The following is a 23734-nucleotide window of genomic DNA, read 5'->3' as shown; positions in this document are numbered from 1 at the left end:
AAAGGGTACACCTAATCAAGTTAAAAACACTGTATGATTGACATTCTATGCCTGGTTGATTGGCATTCTACAGAAGTAGGCCTAATGGTGCTGATTTCTAAGTGTGTGTGTATGTGTGTGTGTGAGTGTTCAGTGAACATGCATGCATGAGTGTATTTTGAATACTGAATGTCAGAAATATCTTGTATTAAATCCCATGATTGATACCATCCCTGATTATTTAAAATGCATTCTTTTTACAGCAGCTACAGTCGAAATGTATCTCCTTCTTCTCCCTCTTTTCATCCTTGAGCATTACAACTTGTGCAAGAAGCGAGAGAGAATCAGAAAGGCGCGCCATTAACTTGCACCGGTGCGTATCCGCCTGTGACATCCCTCATCCGCCTAACACCAACTAACTGGCTGTGAGCTTTTACCGGGACCGTGATCGCTGATGCCCGAGAAAAAGGCTGTTTGTGTCAATCAACCCGAGCCCCCTCCCTTTCTTTCCCTTCTCTCTCTCTCTCTCTCTCTCTCTCTCTCTCTCTCTCTCTCTCTCTCTCTCTCTCTCCCTCTCGATCGCCTCCACTTGTGTAGGCGCCCTTAAACCAGAGCATTTACGCACGGCAGTCAGTCGTTAACGGGCAGCCTGATATCGGTGCTCCTCCGTCTGCTCGCTACCTAATCTCCACCCTAAGAGCAGAGATAAAGGAACAAGTGAGCATAGCGGGAGAGAGGAGGGAGACAGCGGGGGAGACGAGAGTAAGAGAAAGAGAAGAATGATGAAGGGGGGGAGGAGAGCGGATCATTCCGGCTGGCCGCCCCTGCTGCTCTAGTGGAGGGTAGAGAGAGAGAGAGAGAGAGAGAGGGGAGATGGCACAACGCTTCAGCATCCAAAACACACGGGAGTGGTGCGCCGCCGAGACCGGAGCCCCGGACCCACCCGAAGACGCATCACACTCACCGCTCTCCCGTCACGTACTCTCCCCGCACGGCAGCGCTTCAGCCTCGGTAAGAGGTAAGTGGGCGAGTCGGTGGTCGATCTTAACATAAACTTCAGCGGCAGGAGACGGGATGGAAAAGTCTCTGGAAGCATCTGAGTTAATCTTTCAGCCTGTTAAAAGTCTGGGATGTTTATGATGCGGGTTGTTTTCTTTCTCGTATTTTTGCTTGGATTTAACAACACAAACACAGACGAGTCGATTTATTTCTACTTTTTACTTTTTTCCGCAGTTTTTAAGTGTTTATCATTTACTTGACACCACGAGCATTCACTTGTTAATCCATAATATTTAAAATTGGATATTTTTTCATGTAGCTTTTCAAAAATAATTGCAATTATAAATAAAAAAAATTCTAATATGGCCACTGACTCAAAGACAGAAAAAAGGACAAAATGCCTTTGGAATTCATTTTGAAGTAGTCTATAATCTTTGCTTTACAGGTTTAATTTTAAAATAATTCAAAACTTTGCTCATGTAACATTCACAAAATGCATACTGTACTGTATGGGCCTTGCATCATAAGATTCTATTGCATGATTTAGACTACTTTAGGGAGTCATAGTTATTAAAATGTAAAACTTCCATATGAAGTCTCTTGCGTTAGTCCAATTCCAGCGCCCTCCTGTGGCTCCTAATAGTGAGACACAGGCATACCTATAGTATAGTAACATGTTGAACCGGCACTCATAATTGAGACACTCAGCTGCTTGTCAGATTAAATGTGTTTCCTACTTTTGAATCTTTAAACACCAATTTGAAAGAACCTCTTCAAAGATTGAGTAAGTCCTCTTCTTAGCAAATGAGAGACGATTTGCGCCACATCTGTGGTGTGTAACCAAACTCAAACTCCAAAGAAAGAATTTAACACAATTAGTATACTTATTCAAGAACTAATTAGGATGACACACATTTTATTCAAGAAACTGTTACTACTTTTCCACTGTGTGGGAGTAACTATAAAGAAAAGTGTTAAGTGTTCTCTTCTTTTTCATTTTCTGGTATCATACTTATGATATATAACTGGAGTTCTTCGTCTATGACCTTCTCCTTGCGTATGCTCTCTAAAGGCAAGGAAGGAGAGAAAGATGGGGTACGTGAAGAAAGACTATTGATATTCAAAAAGACAGAAGGAGAGAAAGAGGGGTGTAGAAAGATAGGGGGGGAGTGAGGCGTAGAGAGAAAAGAGAGAGAGAAAGAGATGCTGTGGGATCTTTTCTTCTCCCTGGCTCCCGGCACATACATTAAGATGCTAATCCTGGTCTTTTTTGTCTCTTTCTATAATTCATCGCATTTTGTTCCTCTCTCTGCTCTTTTTCTCCGTCTCCCTTATTCTTGCACTTTCTCTCGCTCTCCATTTCTTCTGTACTGTCATGGGCTCCCCCCAGATTAGTGCTCCTGGCAAAAGGATTCCAACTCTAATTTTGTGGTATTTTAGATGATTAGGTTTAGGAATAGGACAGAAGTGCACAGAGTTTGGCGCAATTAGAAGAATTCTCTGTAGAGCTTTATGGGACTGATTAGTTGAGCTCTCATCCACCTCCCCTCACTGCTGTATTAACACACAACCAGCTGTTGTTTATTTGTGAGGATTGACTTTTTTGTTGTGTTTGTGCTTTTAAATGTGATGTCACTTTGTGTGTGTGCGCGCCAGAGGTTGGATAAGCCCTAAGGATACAAGTTGTTTTCAATCAGATCTGTAGTTACCAGCTGTGCCCTCACATTCCCCAGGGTGGCACAACCTAGGTACACACACACCCGTAAGCACGTACGCAGAGAACTAATGCATACTATTCAACCTTGCCCAGAAAATTCACTCTTTCTTCTTTTCTCCTTGTCCCCTTTTTCTGCAGACATTAATCATCACTCGCTCCATCTCTGCATGTGAGTCCACAGGGAAGATTGGAAGGAGAGTACCTCGACTGCGTTTCCTCAATGAAGACCTTTGTTCCCCGACATCCAGCAAAGCTTTCTTCTCCACCTGCCATGGTGACATGACACACCCCTGAGTGGCTTTGCTCCTTTCTCACACATATAGACAATCTCTTGGGCTCCCCAAACCCCCAAAAGCTGTGCACATACTCTCTGGGCTTCAGCAAACTAAAAAAGACACCTCCTCCTACGCACAACACCTCCTGGATTCGTGATGACGGTGGCCGTGCGATTCCGTCGCCACTTACGCAGGCTCCTGCTCCTGCTGGCCTCCTGCTGTCTCCTCTCCCTCCTCCTCTCTGCATACTTTCTATTTACAAACTCCTCGCCTTCCATGCAACTTGGACAATCTCCTGAGCCTGCCTGCTCACAGCCGCTCTCCATGTCCCCGTACCGTCAACTCCCATACCCGTACCCCCCTAACCCTCCTCACACACATGTCCACACTGACCCGGTAGTGCTGGTGCTGGTGGAGTCCCAGTATTCCCAGCTGGGTCAGGACATTGTGGCTATTTTGGAGTCAGCGCATTTCCAGTTCCGCATGGAGATTGCCTCAGGGAAGGGTGACCTTCCGCCGCTGACAGAAAAGGGCCGTGGACGATATTCACTCATCATTTATGAGAATCTATTAAAGTATGTACATGCAGACACATGGAACAGACAGCTGTTGCATCAATATTGTACTGAGTACAGAGTGGGCATCATAGGTTTCTACCGCTCCACCGAGAACTCCCCGCCTCTCCTCAAACTCCGAGGCCTCCCGCTGGTGCTTAGGACCAACCAGGTGCTGTGGGACTGCTGTGTGGTGTCTAGTTCTCCCCTCCTCCACCTAACCAAGCCTGGGACGGATCGAGGGGCCTTACCTGGGGAGGACTGGACCTCCTTCTCCTCCAATCACTCCACGTACCAGGCTGTGCTGCATGCGCGGGCCAAGGAGGGAGCAGGGGCAGGTAGTGGTGATAATCCAGGGCCTGGCTTCAGTCTAGGCCTGCAAGCCACTGTTGTACAGGACCTGGGACTCTATGATGGGGTGAGGAGGGTGCTTTTTGGCCAAGGACTGGGCTACTGGCTCCACAGACTCATCCTGGTGGACGCCATCTCCTACCTCACAGACAGGAAGCTTACTTTGGGCTTGGACCGGCACATACTGGTGGATATAGATGACATTTTCGTGGGGAAGGAAGGGACACGCATGAACGCCAAGGATGTGAAGGTATTTAGGGTGATGGGTGTGCGATAATGTGCATTAGAGAGAGACAGAGTGGGATAGAGAAGATGAATTCCTGTCAGGTCAGTGGTGTTGGATTAGATTTTCCATTCTGCTATCAACTTCTAAAAATAGTAATTGATGGCTTTGCACTCTTGAAGATAAGAAATGTTTACTTATTGCACTATAAGTCTGACAGCTCAGCAAAAGATTTTACCAGGAGTGTATTTCAGAGGATTTAACTTGGGCATGGGTGCACTGAGGGGGTATTTGGGAAAGCTCATGCGTGTGTGTGTGTGTGTGCAATGTCTATGTGTGTTGTGTGCCAAGTGCGTTGTGTGTAAAGCATATGTGTTGGGGTACAGCAAGAGGGTATTTATCTCAAATGGAGGTTTAGCCAGAAGTAAAGAGGCCATTTAAGGGAACAAAGACGTGGAGTGAAAGAGGGAAAGAGGAGGGGTGCGGGAGAGAAAGAGAGGTAGTGAATAAGCCTTTGAAAAGATGAATGGCACTTATTCCTCTTTTCCCACGTTCCTCCTCTTAGGGAGACTAAAGGAGAGTCAGCCATGCAGCCTGCCTCTCAAGGCAGCTATTGTTTCAACACACACGCTTGCATGAGCAAAGACATACACACATAGGCATGCACTTCCACACATGTACACATAGAGAAATACAGTATTTGCACACACTCACATGCATGTAAGACTTCATTTCTGTGGGAAGCTGACATCTATAAGAGAAAAAAAAATCTCAGGTTTGCTGGAGTGTTGATAAAACCCTTCAGCATGAGGAATTTTGTTTTAAATCGGTGGTCACATTCTCCCACTGTGTCAGCACTCAGGGGCATTGAAGGGAAACAAATTGTGTTCGTTGGGTAGGGCTGGGTCAGTTTCCGGTTTTGCTGGTCTGGTCTGGTGTTTGAGCTTAAGCTGGTTTGATTCTATGCAAACCAACTGAACCAGCATTTGTCATCATTAGATGTAAATTGACACTAAGTCACACTGGCGACGGTGCACAGGTCCTCTTTTCTTACGTAAATGTTGTTATTTGGATAAACTGACCACATATCGCCTAAAAGATATTAAAACTTGATGAAGTGATATATTAACAGTCCTACAGCGAAAATGATAACAGCTTTATCTCTGCCATCATCACTGCCGGTTGGTGTGAAATGCATTCTGGGATACTTAACTTAAGCTACCTTTGGCCAACCAATGGTGTAACATCATCACTCAGTCAGGGACAGTCAGGTTGCGTTTGTAAAGCTGGTCCCACTGGTGCGATGTTGAATGGTTGTCGTGAGAAAGAAAAACTCGATGTCACTCAGTTGTCCTGATTGTGTTGCCGCTACATTCTCATTCATGGGCCGTCATTATGTTCCACTCGGAGCGGCTGAGTCACGCGCAACACCCAGTGGTAAAATTCGATATTACCAGTCCAGTCTGGTATTTGGCTTAATATTAAACCAGTTTGAAAATGTTTACATCGGCCCAACCCTGTCAGTGGGTTTTCATGTGTGGGAGTGTGTGTGGGACTCTAAGACAGGTGAGATTTATGTGATATGCATGAGCTAAGGCCAAAGGCTTCTGCCCATCTCAGTGCAGCCACAGGATATACATGATAGGGAGATATGCGTGTGTGTGTGTGTGTGTGTATATATATGTGTGTGTTTGTGCGTGGGTGTTTTCTGAATCACTATTTTAGATTAGAATGTCACTTTCCGTCAATGGCTGACACCTGTACCGTCGGGCCAAGTGAGCCACCTGTCCGTGGCTGAAACTTGGGGAGGAGATGAGAGGAATGGGGAGGCTGAGAAAACAGGACTGCAGTGGGTGGTGAAGTGGAGAGGAATTCCACCCTTGAATATAAAAAAGATGCTTGTATCCAAAAAGGATAAAAGAGTGTATATCCAAACACACACACACAAACACACACATACACACACACAAACACACACCATGCGTGCACACACACACACATACACACACACTCACAAAATGAGCACACAACCACTCTCTAGTTGGGAGTTTTCATTTTAAGTCTGTCTGACTCTTCAGCTTTGTAGCATAAATATACATGAGGATGAACCAGTGCCGTAGCAGAAGGACGGGGAGATGGGGATGGAGGAAGAGGTCGAGAGAGGGAGATGGAGAGATGGATAAATAGTGAGAGGGGCAGAAAAAAAGAGAGATTGATGCTATTTGAAACACTCACACTACTCCAACATTTCTTCTCTCTCCTTCAGGATAGTTGGCAATCATAGAGAGGAAGACTAGAGGAAAAAAGAAGGAAAAGATTTGCAGGGAGAGAGGAAGAGAGGAGAAGAGAAGGGAAGGTGGTGTATGGTGCCTAGGGGAAGAGCTAGCAGCTAACTTTACGCGATTTCAGAGAAACAAAATGCTGAAGGGAAATAGTGAAGCAGAGGGGAGGAGGTGCAGGAGCAGAAATATGGTGATTTGTAGCAGCCCTCCACGGAGAGCCTCGGGTAGAGTTGTCAGATTACAGTCTGAACAAGGCATATTTTAAGTAACAAGTAAACGTGTAAACCGTGATTATGTATTAATAATCGTGCATAAACACATGTGCGCATTCAAATCAGCCAATTTATTGTAGTACAGTAGTATCTTTTCAGTGTCATATATTTGTCATGATGGGGTTTATTTGATTTGTAAATCATGTTCGCTTTCAGATGGGCTGATAAATGGAAGTTTTTCCTTTCTAGCAAAATGTAATTGAAAAGCTGTTGAAAGGATGAGTCATACTAGATGACCAAGTCAAGCATTCATCTAGCTTTCGCTGAAGGTTACAGCTTGAAAAGATGTCTCTTCATTCAATTAAAAAGATGAATGCATGTGGAATTCAAGAAATTATTTAATCATGAAAGCAAGATGTTTCCACAAAGTGAAGCTAAGGTTGTGTAAAATAGTGTGGCTGTGATGATATGATATATGATGAAAACGAGGAAACTGTCCTAAGTTGGATTTGGGACAGACTAACTGATGGCCATGATGACATTACAGATCAGAAAAAAGGACATCTTAAAATTTATTTTGAATATTTTAAATATTACTCTAAATATTCTGAGATGATTTTGTAACAAGCAGATATCAGTAACAAGTCACACCACAGCGCACATATCACAGTGAATAATTATGAATGACACAGAAACTATGTGAAAATATAAATCCGCTTCAAAAACAGCTTATGTGTAACACTACATCGGAGTATGTAACAGGATGTGTTAGTGGCCATTTAGTAGGACAAGGTGTTTGCATTGCCAGTGTTAGAAATCCCCTCTTACCTCAGTAAAGCCAACATTCATCTCTTGCTCTCCCAGACAGAAGAGGAGAAAAGAGTGAGACAGAGAGAGAGAAAGGCCAATTAAAATGCCACCCTCCTTCTCTCTGCACTCTTCATTAGTCTCACCCCACGAGTTCATCTGGTGACAAACAATACCCACACCCCCTGGTGTGTCCTGTGTGCACACACTCACACACACAGCTGTATTTCCTCTATTAAAAATGATTCACGGGGAGGCACCCCACGCATGACATTTTTCAAAATGAGGGATGATGCCAGTCAAAAAACCCCCATCAATGACGCGCGCGTGCCGGCGCTTGTGTTTTTTAATTCATCCGTCTAGGTTTTCTTTTCTCTGCCTCCATTGGAGTCGTCGCTGGGAGGTGTCCGGTTGTCGTCTTCAGATCCCTCTTCATCATCTTCCTCCTACTCGGTCTCCTCCTCCTGCATTCACCTTTCCTCCTCGCCTGAGTCATTGATTACTATCTCCTGCCTATTTGTATTCTTACCTAAACCTCTCTCTCAACTTGTTTGCGCTCTTTTCCTCGCTAAGATGTTCTCTGCCTTCATGTCATCCAGGTTGAGAGGACACACTCACACACAAACACACATGTAAACACAAATAATGCATGTGAACTAAAAAGCAAAGACACATATGCTCACTTTGCACATAGAACTTAGCATGTTGATCATCCTTAAAGGTGGGTCTGAACTCAGTGAAAAGCGCTGTCACCTCACATTAACTAAGAATCCTCCCTTTCTCTGATGTGTGGTTAAATACTCACCATGTTTGTATGTGTATGTGTAAGTTCGATTGTCCAGTGATGAACTGTCATCATTTCAGAGGAAAGTCCCTCCCCGACCATTTTATATTGTGACAGCCCATCCCTTGCACTCTTGAAAAGTTATAGTTGGCTAAAATAAGATTTAACCCCTTTTACATTTGAGAGCAATAAAAACACCATAAATCCTAAATTTTAACCTTACATTTTATGACTTTAACTAAAATAAAGAATATACAAAAATGGAAATTTATTTTTGTGCAGCAGAAACACATTTTATACATAGAAGGCTCTCTGGGTTAAATGTGACCTGAATTTATTCAGAAATTAAAAAATTCTGCACATTCAATAACATTCATTGAAATCGTTATGACTGATGAGGTACATTAAAAATAGATTTGTGTTCAGATATTTGTTACAGAGACTAATTATGAAGGCATTTTGTGAAGGGTTGGAATACTAACAGTTTGTAAGGGTGAAGCATGTACTTTCAAGGAAACAACGGGGCAGTTATTTAAATTTCATTACTCGTGTTTCAATTGGCAAATGAAATAATTACAACTTTCATGTGGCCTAATAAGCCATAAATTGTTTTTTTGCCTGTAGGACAGAGCAATGTATGACTGAAGAGGACAGATAATGATGTTGGGGTGTTTGAAATGAAGAATTTAAATGTTCAGGCCTGTGAGGAAGACACACGAGGCAAAGTCTTTTTTTCATGTCTTTATGATCACTTTGGTTCTTACAGATGACCTAAAATTGAAAACAAAACAAAAAAGGCAGGAAATATCTAGACTTCAATGAAGGTCTTTGGCTTAGCAGTCTGTAATTTATTGTGCAATCCTACTTACAGTTAATCTTTAGACCTAATTAAGTATGATGCATATTTGCCACTTAAGTCAATGGAACTGAGCTCACATCCTCATATCCGTTTATTACTTTGCCAAATGCTGTTACATAAGTGATGAAAAAAAGACATAAGCAGTGGAGAAAAGATCTGAAAACCAGTGGAGAGAGAAGGAAAAGGGAGAAAAAGAGAAGGCTTTTGGAGGCGCAAACTTCTTTTTTAATGCAAGTTCAGACAACATCATTTGAGTTCAGACAGCATCATTTATTTAATACATGGCAAAAGCTGGCACCATTGATAAGGAATCTTAGGTGTCAGGTTTTAATGTAGGTGGGAATGGGAAAAAAGAGATGACATATAGGACAGCAGAGGAGAACAGGATATTGCTTCCAGCATGATGCTTTCTGACATCTGTTCTCATTCGTGCCCTGATCTGGACAAGTGAAATTATCAGTCTGCAAGAGGAGAAGTTTTACAGTTACCCTGTTAGATAAAAAAAAAAATTACATGTTTACATATGAGGGATTTTCTTTCTTTTTTTAAACATAAAGTGCAAAAAAGACGGTCATCGCGGTGTCATTGTAATGAATCCCCCAAAGAAACTATTTGTCAACAAGAAAATGATCTTAATATCTTTTTTGCTTAATTAACATTTTTTTTGTCAGTGCTCTCATTTTTACTCAAAATTAACTCTGTGAATGTGGCTTTGTGCCATGCATTATTTTTCACAAAATGAGGCAGGTTCTGCGGTCACAGCAATCACTGAAACTCAAAATCCTTGTGGGCCTGCCAAGTAGAATTCAGTGTAAGTATAGCGATGCCAAAGCAATCACAAGAACCTTGGATCCGTAAATGCAAGTGAATAGATGATTTTGTAAAATGCTCCATTAAAAAAAAAAAAAAAAGGCTACATTGACTTGGATTTGACAAGCAAGACTGGAAGTGAGACAGAGAAGGGAAGAGTAAGCAAAACGAAGACTGGCATTAACTGGTAAAGTGCTCTTCCTGCTCATCAAATAGAAATGCCTGACCCAGTTAAATTTGCTGGTCTGGTGTTCACATTACATGCACAGATACACACACACAGGCACAAGCTCGTATAGAGGAATCAAGAACTTTGACCTGCTTTCGTACAAGGATGAAACCCCATAAAATGTGTCTAATTTTCTCGTTGCCCTAAAATCTGTTTGCATATGAATGCTCACTTGCAAATAATTTATTTTATAATTACTTTTGTTATTTTAGATCTCCCAACCAGGCGTAAGGCTGTGAAAAGAAAAGCAAAGAAAAGCAAAGAAAAGAAAAGAAAAGAAAAGAAAAGAAAAGAAAAGAAAAGAAAAGAAAAGAAAAGAAAAGAAAAAAGTAAAAAAACAGTGCAAAGGCAAGAATGACAGAATGGGGATATGGTGGAGAGGTGGTTGGTGTAAAGGGTTTGTGAAGGCAGTGAATGCCAGCTGTCCAGATGCCTGTCTCCCATCTGTTTGAACCCCGACATCTAGCTGGCACCTCTTCCAGTGCTTACCACACACACACATGCAAGTACACACAAGTACACACAGACATACACACACACACACACACAGTCGCTCTCACGTACACAGAAACAAACTGGCATTGCTTCTGACACTAGCAGTGTTAGGCAGCTGTGGGATTGGGCACAGAAATGAGGGCTATCGCTAACCGCTAATCCCAGTGTGTGTTTACCTTCATCACTAGGATTGTCAAGATCTCTCACATGCTACATAGTCCCTCCTCCTGCTAATCCAAATCCACCCTTCCTTCTTATAAAGTATCTTTTATGGCCCATTTTAAAACCATCCCCAGCTTTGAGCTCAATATCCAGCGGACAGATTGGCTCCATATTGCTCAAAGCCCTCCATTCTCTCGGATCTGCTGCCGTTACTCTCAGAAAAACAGCAGGAGAGGACTTCATTGTCCCTCAAAGCCAGAGTTAGGGTTTTGTCATGTGCTCAGTGCAAGTGTTTTTGTCCAAGTGTACTCCTTTTTATTGCTGGGCATAGTTTGTATACTCTTCATGGTGATCTTCAGTAGTCCTCCCATCGCTTTCGACTCCTGAAAGGAAGATTTCTGAGAGCAACACTCTAGTTTGGGGAAAGTAAACTGCTCTCTTCTGTTTGGAGAACCTCTGGAGAGGAAGCATAGACTGAGTTTGAAGGGAAAAAAGTTATTAAAACAGAGAGGTTCAGCTGATATGCAAATCACTCTGATCCTTATTTTACAGATACAAAAGAGAAATTTACTCAAAACTGAGCAAAACAGAAAGTATATTATTATAGTCTGTGTAAGCTAACATGTAGTATCATAAAGAAAACACACAAAAGTCACCCAAAATTCAAAATTGAGTGACATAGAAACAACAAGCTATGTTATTATATCTTTAAACTTTATAATTCTTAACAATTCAACATAAAATAAATAAATATATTGTCCTAGAAGAACATTTATATTAATAATAACAGGGTTTGAAATGATAAAGTTAGGATTATTTAGAATTTTACAATAGGCGACTTGTCAGTAATGTTCTCTTTATTGTCTGCAGCAGCATTATGCTATTATAAGCCAAGCTCTCTGAAATGAAACCAGTAAACTGCAAAGTTTATCTATTAAATGTAGCCTATTACATAATACATCTTTTGAATGGTTTTAAAACCACTTTGCAGAGACTGGAAACTTGCTTGAGAAAGCTGATCCATCACAGTGAGCAATGGGTTGCCTGTGAAAGTTTCATAATCAGTGCTGCAGCTGCGAGGGAGTATTTTGAAAACTCTTCTTTCTTGCTGGTGTATTCTCTGACATGTAAGATTTGAGTTTTGGCTGCGGAACAAAAATCTCTTTAATGCAAGAAACTGCCAAGTTCACATTAGTCCTTTCAGAACATCCATGTTTGCTTTTTGGAATTTGAAATTCCCAAAACGTGGCTCGTCAGCGCAGTGCTTTTCAGGAGCCAACTATCAGTTCTCGGATGACGGAGCACCATAAATGCAGCGCCATGTAGGCTTTTAAAAATGTTTCTCTGCTCATAGTGGCATTACCGCGCAATGAAGACATAACTTTCCCAAAATAGGAAGAAAATAAAGGTGACAAAATGTTCGCTGTGATAGTTAAATGGCAAAAGGGCTCGTATGGTCATTTGTGCCTCTGAGTCTCACTGACGCATCACAAAAATATCCTTTCATGGCTTTTCTGTTTTCTGCTATGGATGTTACGTAGCAGAATACAAATGAGGTGTTTAAACTAATATACTGCATACTTGGACACACACCTACGCCGACTCTCACATATACGAGCACACACGTTAATAATGCATTTCGACCAAGTGCATCGGGGAGTGTATATTGAGTTAGAATGCAAAGCACTCAGCTACAAACTTAATTTAATTCTTAAATCTCTGTATCCACACGTTTGTCTTTGTGTGTGTGTGTGTGTGTGTGCGTGCGTGCGTGCGGGCATGCGTGTGTGTGTGTGTGTAAAATTTAGAGGATGTCATAATAGAGGAGACAGGGGATCAGATTAGGGAGCTGTGCACATCTGTCAGCATGCAGTCATCTTCAACACCATTAGATTAGAGCTAATTAAGACACTGTGCATGTGCCTGTATATTTGTGAGTTTGGGAGCCACACACACACACACACATACACATACACAGGAGAGGATAAAATAAAGAGGGAGAAAGAAAGACTGCCTGGAACCGATTCCTTGCTCTGACATCAGCTGCTCAGGTCTCGTAAATCAGGGAAGGTTCCTGGGGATCGATTAAAAGCAGCATGACAAAGATTGGTAATAGAGATGTGGCGCTTAGCCCGACAGAAAGACCCTACAGATGGAGAAATATAGAGAGAATATATAGAGAGAGTTTCAGAAATAAACAAAATATTTGTGGGGGCAAACGGTGAGAAGTGCAACGATAGCAAGAAGATGGGGTGGGAGAGTGCAAGAGAAAGAGCAAGGGGAGAGAGTTATAGAAAGAGAGAGGGAGCGATCTTTCCTCCATGCTGCTTCAGCCTTCCTTTCAAATTAGAACAGCCCCGTCTCCTGAGAATGTGACATTTTCACGGAGCAAGCGAGAGAGAGATGGAGGTTCAGAGAACAGTGAGGGGGGTGGGGGGGAGACAAATGGGGAAGGGGGGCAGAGAGGTGACTGCAGGTTTTCAGAAGCGGGAAGATGGAAGAAAAGAGGGAGAGTCAGAATGAGAGGAGGCAGTAGTTGAGGAGAGAGAGAGAGAGAGAGAGAGAGAGAGAGAGAGAGGGGGTTGCTGGGTTTCATTTGGTAGTGTTAGGGATGGATGGAGTGAATGATGAGAAGGGAGGAGTGTGTGGGAGGGTTATTAGTCCACCCTCCAGAGGCTACTAATGCACTGACCTTCATTAACTCGCATTACTGTCGGTGTGTGACTGTGTGTGCAAGTGTGCAACTCTCTTTAGTTAACACTCATTACAGAGTCTTTGTTTAAAGGCCAGTAAACTAATGAAGTCATTAAATAAGTGGAGAAAATCCTGATTCACGCATTGAAACCAGCGACTGAGGTAACTTTAAGGACAGGAACAGCCACTTGTGCACATTGAAAACAGAATAACAATTACAAAATAATGAAAAACACTGTAATGTCATAGGATGAGTTCCCACAGCCAATATGATAGTTCTCTGAGGTACCAGAGTTCACTTAAATGTACAACAGAGAGGCATTAGACCTGAATCAGGTGTTTATCTATGCAATTGCAGACAGGGGAGAGATGAAACTGATGTACTGAAGGGGATTCTTGTTATTCTGTCTGTCTATCTATCTATCTATCTATCTATCTATCTATCTATCTATCTATCTATCTATCTATCTATCTAACTATCTATCTATCTATCTATCTGTCTGTCTGCAGGCTCTCCTTGATACTCAAAAGCAGTTGCGTTCTCAGATCTCCAACTTTACCTTCAACCTGGGCTTCTCTGGAAAGTTCTACCACACAGGTGAGCGCTGTAAGGCTGAAATAGAAATACTGTGCCTTTACTAGAACTATAAAGCATCACTGTAAAAAAAAAAAATAGTATAACCTAGACCTAGCATGATTTATACATTACTTCACTACGTCTAGTGTCTAGTGTAGACACACAAAATGCATTAGTAAATTGTCAGAAATTTACTAAATTGGTGCAGACTTTTCGATAATTAGCTTCATGAAATAATGAGCTATCCATTGTTCTTATGTAAACTGAGCGTACGGTATGCCAGCAGTTTTACTAAAAAGCCATTTTCATTTTCTACACTAAAACATCCCTTTTTTCCCTTTTTGTTTTGATTGATATTTTCACATTTACAGTTTTGTTTGTACCTGCCACAATCCATCAATTGGAAACTTAGCAGTAATAGCAATTAATATTAATAACATAAGATGATCTTTACAATTAGTATTATTATTAGTATTATCAACTCTGTTTTGATCTCAAAAAAGCAGCACATTATCATATGGAAGTGTCTAAATAACTTTATTCTTTTCACTGTGAGTAGTCGTGATGGAAAATCTGTGCCTTATTTATTTGCAGGTTTGAAACATGGCACTTTGCATCATACAAAATGTGGACAAAATGATTCAGTTTTTTTATGATGTAGATTTCTGTTGTGCATATAAACACAGATTACTGTATGTCAGTAACCATTTACACGTTCATATTAGACAGATAACAATGACTTGTGAAAGACAGATCTATCAAGATGAAAACAAAAGTGCAAATGATTTAATTTAAATTTGTACATTTATTTTGCAAAAAATATAAAAAAACAAGCAAACAGTAAAAAAAAAAAAACATTTAAATAAATTACATAAAGATGATTGCATTGAAATGAAGCATGAATTTACAGCACAGTAGTCACAGGAGGACTGAATTAATCCCACAAGCTTGCTGTAGTTTATAGTGTATACATGTGATAAGATATCCAATCTTTTTATCTTTTTCCGTCTCTAGATTTGGAGTTACAGAGTCATATTTATATACTGTAGGCATATTTGTGAGACTGTGACATACAGCTGTGTATTATAAGCTCTGTTGTGGTTCCAAGGACAGATTTTATAGATTTTTCGTGTTAAAGTGTTTAAATCTGCAGCAAGGGAACAAAGAAATAGGACACACTGGAAAAGAAAAATTGAGTTGAGACTGAACATGATTATAATTAGATGAAATCTGATATAGAATACAACATATTACCATAGCATCTGTTATTGCTATGGCATCATATTTCATCACCATGGTATCAGATCTCCTTATTTAGCAACACGAGCTTACAGTAAGACAACCCAGGTGCTTGATTATATAACCTTATACCAGTATGAAGCTGTGTACAGCAGCAATTTTTAACATGCTCTGAATCCTCATGAAGCATGCATTTGTATATGTGTCATTCCTTGTCCTTTTGTCCTTGTGTGTGTGTGTGTGTGTGTGTGTGTGTGTGTGTGTGTGTGTGTGTGTGTGTGTGTGTGTGTTTGTGTGTGCAGGCACAGTGGAGGAGGACAAGGGAGACGATTTACTGTTGAAGTATGTGGATGAGTTCTGGTGGTTCCCCCACATGTGGAGCCACATGCAGCCTCACCTCTTCCACAACGAGTCCTCACTGCTGGAGCAGATGGTCCTCAACAAGGAGTTCGCTCTGGTGAGAATGGATGTACACGTGCACACACATAAACACACACATACACACATTTCTTGCAGCTGTCTATATCCTTGTTGCTTTCCTTTTGTGTGTCCTTTTAATCATTCTTTGTTTCTCATGATTGCATTTTCTTCAAGGATGTCTGTTGCTATTAGTAATTGTCATTTCTTTGCCACAGCAAATTACAGACATGATGTTAGCAGGTCATAGCACTGGCACTGTTATGACTAACTTTATTCACAGGCTAAAAAAGGAATACAGTTGTTATTTTCACTATGTTATATAGCATACAACACATGGGAAATATACAGCTTAAAACACACTGGCATATGCGTCCAGGAAGTGTGACATTCTTATTACACAGGACATAAACACCGGAGACCAGGGTTCAAGTCTCTTGTCCTTTGAAATGTTAGTTTTAGTTTCAAAATGTGCTTTATGTGTCGCAGGCAGATGCTGTCAGAAAAACAAATGAAAGACGTTGACAGGGAATGTTTTGCAGATGTGTGCAGTTTAATATGTCCTTGTTAAGTTGATTAGAAAAATTATAATCAGGGCGGAATTACACTTCCTGCAGAACATGCAAATTATTTGCATATGAACGTATTTTTAAGAGGTTTGGATTGGGTCCACAACAACGTAGGAAAATAGTTTTACTTCTTTCACCATATGCAATAAGAATGCTTTTGCAAAATTTAACATTTTGTGCTAATTTTCTAAAACCTAACAATCATAATATTCCAGTGGGGAATGATGCACTTTGATGGGCACACCTGAGCCCTTTTTAATGTCTACTGTTTTAATCTGAAGTCCACAAGGTAGAGTACTATTGTTGCTCTGCTCTGCTCTGTTTTGCTGTGCTTTGTTGGTATGTGTGTGTGTGTGTGTGTGTGTGTGTGTGTGTGTGTGTGTGTGTGAGTGGAGATGATTTGTATGACCATACCGGAGTGTCGTGTTACACATACAGTACAGTGATGGGGGAGCTGGTTCATGTTGTTGAAGGTGAACGTGATCATAAAATGTGATCCTTAACCTTTATCGTATACACACATACATACTCCACTCTCTCATCTCCTGACCATTGATGCTTGGCTTTGCCAGTGTGTGTAAGTGTGTGGCGAAGGACAACACCATCAGTCTGCAAGATGCACCCAGAAACCATCCACCCTCACACTCATATGCACATACACATAAAACATACACAAACTTTTTTTTTTTTTTCTTATTTCCAACCTTAAGGCCAGTGTCATAACAAACACAACACAAACCCATATGCTCCTTCTACAAGGTCAGGCTGTTGGGCTCAGTGTGTTTGCGTGTATAACACCTATAACTTGTGTGTTACAGTAATGTACATAACCCTCACACACATGTGTTTTTGTATACGTGTCTTCCCCATCTAGGAACACAACATTCCAGTAGACATGGGTTACGCCGTGGCCCCTCACCACTCAGGGGTCTACCCGGTACACCTGCAGCTGTACGAGGCTTGGAGACGTGTCTGGAACATCCGGGTCACCAGCACTGAAGAGTATCCCCACCTCAAGCCCGCCCGCTACCGCAAGGGCTTCATCCACAGCAACATCATGGTGAGACAAAATTCTTACAGTAATCACATGTCCGTGAAAAGCCTCAGGCGTGCATCATCAAGCACAAACGTGTGCTCATTCACATGCACATTCATAAATGCTCTTTGATCATTTGACATGTTTCTAAGCATATGTTAAAATTCATTAGCACCTTCACAACTAGCATATTTGTAATTGGACATCTCATTTTTTTGTGCAGCTGAATGTGTAAATGACTGGTCTCGTTTGAAAATATATATCTTACAGCCAAACACCGTCATGATTATTTAATGTTTTTATTTTTGCTCTTTTAATCCTCTATAGGACTAGTATTCATGTTGCTTGTTGTTCACAGCTGATGGGTGTGGATATCCCATAGATTACAAGTCAGTGTTGACACATTTTACAGAATATGTTGGCCAGGCAGGGTGCAGATGTATGTGTTGTTTGACAAAAAGAGGTGAGTCAGGTTGGTCAGATAAATATGATAAATATCACAACCAAGTGCATCTGTGAAGAATTCCTGTATGTTATCATGTGCTTTCCCTTAACACCATTGATCATGCATTTTGGAGCTTTCATTCATATCACATGATCTTCATGATTCATCGGTCTTGAATCAAACCTAACACTCAAAGCATGTTATGTGGTGTCTTTGACTGCCACAATTAAAAAGGATTTGTTTAATTTATATAACTGAAATTAAAGCCATTTAGAATTCTTGGAGCAACAAAATCAAAGCAGACTTACTGTAAATGGGGAATCGCTTGGTTAAAAGAGCCTGTTTTGATATGTTGCTTTGCTGATGCTCTTTTATTTTACTTCAAAAAAAAAACTATTCATCTACTGTCTCTTTGTTCAAATAAGTGTTTGCTGAATAGTAAATTGTGTGCTGATTGTTTCTTGCAGTCTTGAACAGAAAATCAATGATGCCTTGCGTGGTTTGTAACCTCTTTGTGTGCGCACGCATACGTGTTTGTGTGTGCGTGTGTGTGATATGAATTATTTGACCTTGTCTCACCACAGCATGCTCAGCTCCACATTGATTCAATATTTAATGGCTGCCCAGTGCAGCTAAAGGGGTGAGCTCTGCTGTGTGTATGCGTCTGTGTGAGCATTTTTGTATTTGTATATACGTGCAGGCTGTGAAACAGGCCTTGTACACTGTATTATAGGATAAGGATCTCGTAATGAGAGCATTTTTACACTTTCATGCTCCAATAAATAATTCATCAGTCAGTGTTTGAGAAAGCAAGAATAAAACTCTTGTCACCGATTTCACCTAAGCATGTTGTCTTCATCCCTTTCTCTGTTCCTCCTCCTTCTTTTTGCTCACTTGTCAGTCAGGCACTTTGTCAATGCGCACAACTGCTCCCTTATTGACAAAAGAGCCAATCACATCTGACACCAAAATTACCAGTCCATGTTGTTCTGCCATATTTGGATCTTGAGAAAACAATTTCAACAGACAGCTATGTCAATTTCCTAATCAGTTCTAGAAATCTGCTTTTTATTTCTTGACATCTTGTCACAGCATCCGAAAAGACAGCCACTTAATCCTACGTCCCTCCAATATAAAACCAAGCTGACAGTTTGACAGGTTATAATGTGTTATTATACATTATCAATAGTAAAGTATCCAGAATGAGTAAATGGTAAATAGACTGCATTTATGTAGCGGCTTTCTTGTCTTATCAACCACTCAAAGTGCTTTACAATACATGCAAACTTTCATCCATTCACACGCACATTCATACACTGATGGCAGAGGCTGCTATGCAAGGTGCCAGCCTGCTCATCAGTAAGCAGGCAAAGCTTTATTTATATAGCGCTTTTTAAAACACACAGTTACAAAGTGCTTCACACACACACTCACACAAAAAAAATATAAATAGATAAATAATTAAAGCAAAATAAATTACTATATAAAACACAGCACAATGAGGAAAAGACCAAACTAAAAGGAACCAAAACATAAGATGGGAAGGTATCAGAGGCATCACTGAATCACTGATTTAAATAATAAGCCACCGAACAAAAATACATTTTTTTTTCTTAACAACATGAAACATCACAAAGAAAAACGGGACAAACAACAAAGAAGAAACTGGCAGAAAAACTTTAATTTTTGTGTAATACAAGAGGAAAGCAACTTGGTATTGAAAAAAAGATTTTTAAGGAGAAACCTGACAGCAAAATTAAATCCCCAACAAAAATTACTCTAACTTACCGACCCCAATGATGGATGCACTTTTTTGGAAAGTTTTGTTCCTATTGCCTTAAAGCATAGGTTCACAAATTTCCAAGTCTGTCCTAAAACAATAGTCAGGTGCCCAAATGAACATTGACATATGTTTTTCTTGCTGTAATCATTCCTCTTGTTCATACTGGCAATTAAGAGAACCCTTCATAAGGCACTTTCAATTTAAGTGACGGGGGACAAAATCCAAAGCCCTCCTTCTGTGCAAAAATATCTTTATAAATTTATTTGAAGCTAATATCAGGCTTCAGTTGTCCAAATTAGTCAAATCAAGTCAATATCTTTCAAAGTTCCTGTCTTCTTAGTGCCAAGTTCTCTCTTTTTGTCACAATCCTTCCACTGCAACTGAACAAGAAAACACTTTCCGTCAAGACACAGAGGGAATTATTTTAGTACCAAGACTGTAACTGTGGAAGATATCCACTTGATTTGACTAAATCTGACAGCTGAAGGCTCATATTATCTTCAGCTAAACTTTTAAATAATTTTTTACTCAAAACGAGCACAGTGTATTTTGTCCCCCATCACTTACTAGGGATGGGAATTGATAAGATTTAATCGATACCGATGCCATTACAGATTTTTTATCAATTCTCTAATTGATTCCTGACAAATTTTCTGTGTGGAAAAAGGCCTACACAGGTTTTCAGCATCAACTCAACTGTTCTATTATCTCTGAGTCTGAAGACAGTGTAGAAACAGAGTAGAAAAAAACGCATGCATGTGACTCAAGTGTGCAAAAGCTTCACTGTTTAACTGCTGTTTAATTTGGAACCGGTTTGAACTTTGTGCAGCATTTAATTTTCATTTTCTTAGTTAAAGAAAAAATCAACATTACCAAGTTTCCAGCAGTGTAGACAAATGAGTTTGATGTCATTGTTTTGCAATGTGCAACTGTCAGAAAAACATGCCGGCATCAATAAAAGGAATTGATAAGCTTGGAGGCATACGATTCCAATGTATATGTCATTTTGGAACTGGTTCTCAACTGGAGCTGGTTCTCGATTCCCATCCCTGTCACTCACTGTACATTTTAAGTGGATTCAGAGGGGATCTTCTAATGGTCAGTATGAACAGGAGGAATGATTACAGTGAGCAAAACCTGTTTCAGTGTTCATTTGGCCACCTGAATTTTTCAGACTTGAAAATTTGTGAACCTGTCCTTTAATCCCTACATTTTTATTGCATGGAAGAAACTTCTTTTCAATTTTTCAAGTTAGAAATTTCATTCATGCACTGAAAACATGCTGGTAGGGGAGCAAGGACGCATGCAAATCAGAACAGATTGATGAAAGCTGATGATCAAGTTGACTGGGCTTTCATCAGCTGAGCTTTCCTGGTCTCTCAGCTCTCTTTCAGGAAATGAAGGGATTTCCGATGACTTGTTGATCATGTCGCTTATAGTCAGACTCCAGAGTGAGGGAAGCAAAGTTATTCTTGAAGCCATCACTCCTGCCTACAGACTCTCCAGAGAGGATTCCCTGGTCTGGTGCTAGGCAGCTATATTCTGTACAGTGGACTGCTTTTTAGTTCTCTGAGGAAAATGTTAGGATACAATTACCTCTGGGAAGCTTCGGGTGACTCTCAGGTCTGTGAATTAGAATTATCTGCCACTGGTGGTCTCAGAGGTACCCAGTATGTGCTGCATCTAATTCACTCCCACCTCTTACAGTATCCTGCAAAACAATGTATTCTGATGGGACAGTAGGTTTCACTCCACTTACCTTCAAATGTTAGATTTGGTGAAGTTTAAAGTGCATTCTTGACTTTGGAAACAGCAGCTGACAAAATAATCACCCCTCAAGGTTTATTTAGTAGCTGTTTTGGAGCTTTCATTCATATCACATGATCTTTATCAGCATATGGAGTTTGCCCAGTTGTCAGGCAATTTTATATGCTTAAATCTCCTGTTTTTCTGAGCATTTTAACAACCTCTTGTCCGTGTTCGCTTTAAAAGTAATCTTCATCCTCATTATCAGCAAATGAAGATTATGTGATCAAAAGCTCTAGAACAACTACTAAATGGAACTTGAGGTGAGATTATTTTGTCAACTGATGTGTGGAAGGAAAAAATAATAATAATCATAATAATAATAATCAACTTTCAAGCTACCATGGACAAAAAGTCATCAGTGCCCACAAAAAAAAGAAAATACAGTATATACGGCCTATATATATAAAATACTATACAGTACGGGCCTCAGCGCATGCTGAATTAGAATTATAAATCACTCCACCCTAAACCGCCTTGTGAGCTTTTAGGATCTGATAATTCATCTACCCCCCTGACCTCTCGTAAAATTACTCACCACATCACTCACGTCCTTCCCATTTTCTTTACCTTTCACAGTTTTTCACCTCCAATTTTTCTTGCAGTTTCTGTCTATTAATCTCTTTCTCCCCTGCCTCTCACTCCATCTTTGTTTGCTCAGAGGAGGACAGGAAGTTGTCTTAAGGTTGTAAAATTGGTGTTTGTGTGTCTCTGTCAGCAGATTGAGAGCCACCCACTGGACCCACAGTATCAGAACAAATCAGACTGAGATATGGGATTGTGCTGTGTGTGTGTGTGTGTGTGTGTGTGTTTGTGTGTGTGTGTGTGTGTGTGTGTGTGTGTGCGCGCGTGTGTGTGCGCGTGTATGTGTGTGTGTGCACCCACGCAAACATGCGTACTTCTGTGTGTGTGTATTTCTTTTTAAAATGTACTATATCAGTTTGAGCTATAGCTCTGTGGATAATTGGTTTGGTGAAATAGTGCTGAGTGTCTGGCTCTGGTGGCCTTCTCTCTCTCTCTCTTTCCCTCTCTCGTGTGTGAGTGTGAGTGTATTTGTGTGTATTTGTGTGTGTGTGTGTGTGTGTGTGTGTGTGTGTGTGTGTGTGTGTGTGTGTGTGTGTGTGTGTGTGTGTGTGTGAACGAGTCTACAGTGTTTTATAGATAAACCAATATCTGCACTTCCAGCCTTTACTCTCTATTTCACACAGAGAAGTGCTCCACAAGGAGTTTTCAATAAAGACCTTCTCTTCTCTTCTCTTTTTTCTCTTCTCTTCTCTTCTCTTCTCTTCTCTTCTCTTCTCTTCTCTGCTTCTCATTAAATGACCTAATGAAAAGACGATTAACTTTAGCACTGGTCTTTTAATGCTTGATTTTGTCTTTTTGATATGTGTATAAACCCCAGAAAAAGCAATATAATTTTGTGTTTTTTATAGCATTATTTAATTACCTATACATACATTCCCCAAATGACTTTTTAACTCACTAACTCACATAGGATGTGTGGCAAGTTACAGTTGAGTTTATCTATAAAGACTCTCTGATGATTTGAATATTAGACGAATCAGAATTAAAGCAAAAGGCAATGTAATTGCTCTGAAAAAGAGAAGCAAGTGTGCCTTGCAATTGCGTGCTCAACCTCAAAAATACAAAACAAAACTTGTGATCTGCAATGTATTTGCTGTTGACTCAATTGTTGCTGTCACTTTTGCAAACACTGGTGTTACAAGTAACAATAAATAGCATCTGAGAACAGCCATATCCTGCTTTCATCAATGAAGGCACAGAAGGGTACGCAACTCACACAGGGTGTGTCTGTATACTTTTAGTATTTTCATGGCCAAGGAAGCATAGTGCACCTGCTCGTGGTGTTATTAAAAGTAATCCCTTATCATCTCCTCCCGCCTCGGTAAACAGCAAGTCACCAAAATACCAAGCAGGTGTAGTTGAGTAGTGCCCTCGGAAAATTTAACCTCACCAATGCAAATCAATGCCTTGTGCTATCTATGCACCTGCATGAAAATAGGGTCTCTTCTGCCGTGGTGAAGTAATCTCTGCTGGACAGCTCATCAGGACTGCCTCAAACACACTGGAGGCAGTAAGCAGTGTGTCCTTTGACAACCCTAATTATACACCTTTTTTCACAGCAGACATCTTGACTTGTCAAAACATGAAAAGCTCAGGTGGAACTAATAACATTTAATGATGGCTCCATTCTGTTTAAGTGCCCCGGTAAGCGATGTCAGTGTGAGCCAGCATGCACAATACCTCCTAGTCCGGGAACTAGAGCCACCTAAATGGAACAGAGCCATATGTTAATAATGCCTGTGCTTTTTCTCCTATGACAAGTCAAAACGTCTGCTGTCAAAAAAGGTCTAAGAATGCGACTTGAGCCATCTGTGGAAGTGGCACCTGTGTTTCACCACTGCAATA

General features: G+C 40.6%; 1 protein-coding gene across 6 annotated transcripts in view; it reads left to right on the top strand.

The window, feature by feature from the left end:
- Nucleotides 1–228: 228 nt before the first annotated feature.
- The window catches only part of ndst3 (N-deacetylase/N-sulfotransferase (heparan glucosaminyl) 3), a 45192-nt gene continuing 21686 nt past the window's right edge, over nt 229–23734 (top strand). For 2 of the 6 annotated variants that reach the window (XM_042394333.1, XM_042394372.1), the window contains exons 1-5: nt 554–997; nt 2834–4125; nt 13943–14030; nt 15551–15705; nt 17109–17294. In XM_042394333.1, the coding sequence (XP_042250267.1) occupies nt 3127–4125; nt 13943–14030; nt 15551–15705; nt 17109–17294 (1428 nt within the window). In that variant the 5' untranslated portion in view covers nt 554–997; nt 2834–3126. Of the gene's footprint in view, nt 353–553; nt 998–2634; nt 2727–2833; nt 4126–13942; nt 14031–15550; nt 15706–17108; nt 17295–23734 lie in introns of those variants that run through there. The other 4 variants (XM_042394341.1, XM_042394355.1, XM_042394348.1 and 1 more) reach the window with 4 other exon arrangements.

Source organism: Thunnus maccoyii, chromosome 2 (genome assembly GCF_910596095.1).
Source record: "Thunnus maccoyii chromosome 2, fThuMac1.1, whole genome shotgun sequence".
Classification (NCBI taxonomy): Eukaryota; Metazoa; Chordata; class Actinopteri; order Scombriformes; family Scombridae; genus Thunnus; species Thunnus maccoyii.
Note: the sequence above shows the minus strand (reverse complement) of the source record. Positions and strands in the feature narration are given on the sequence as shown.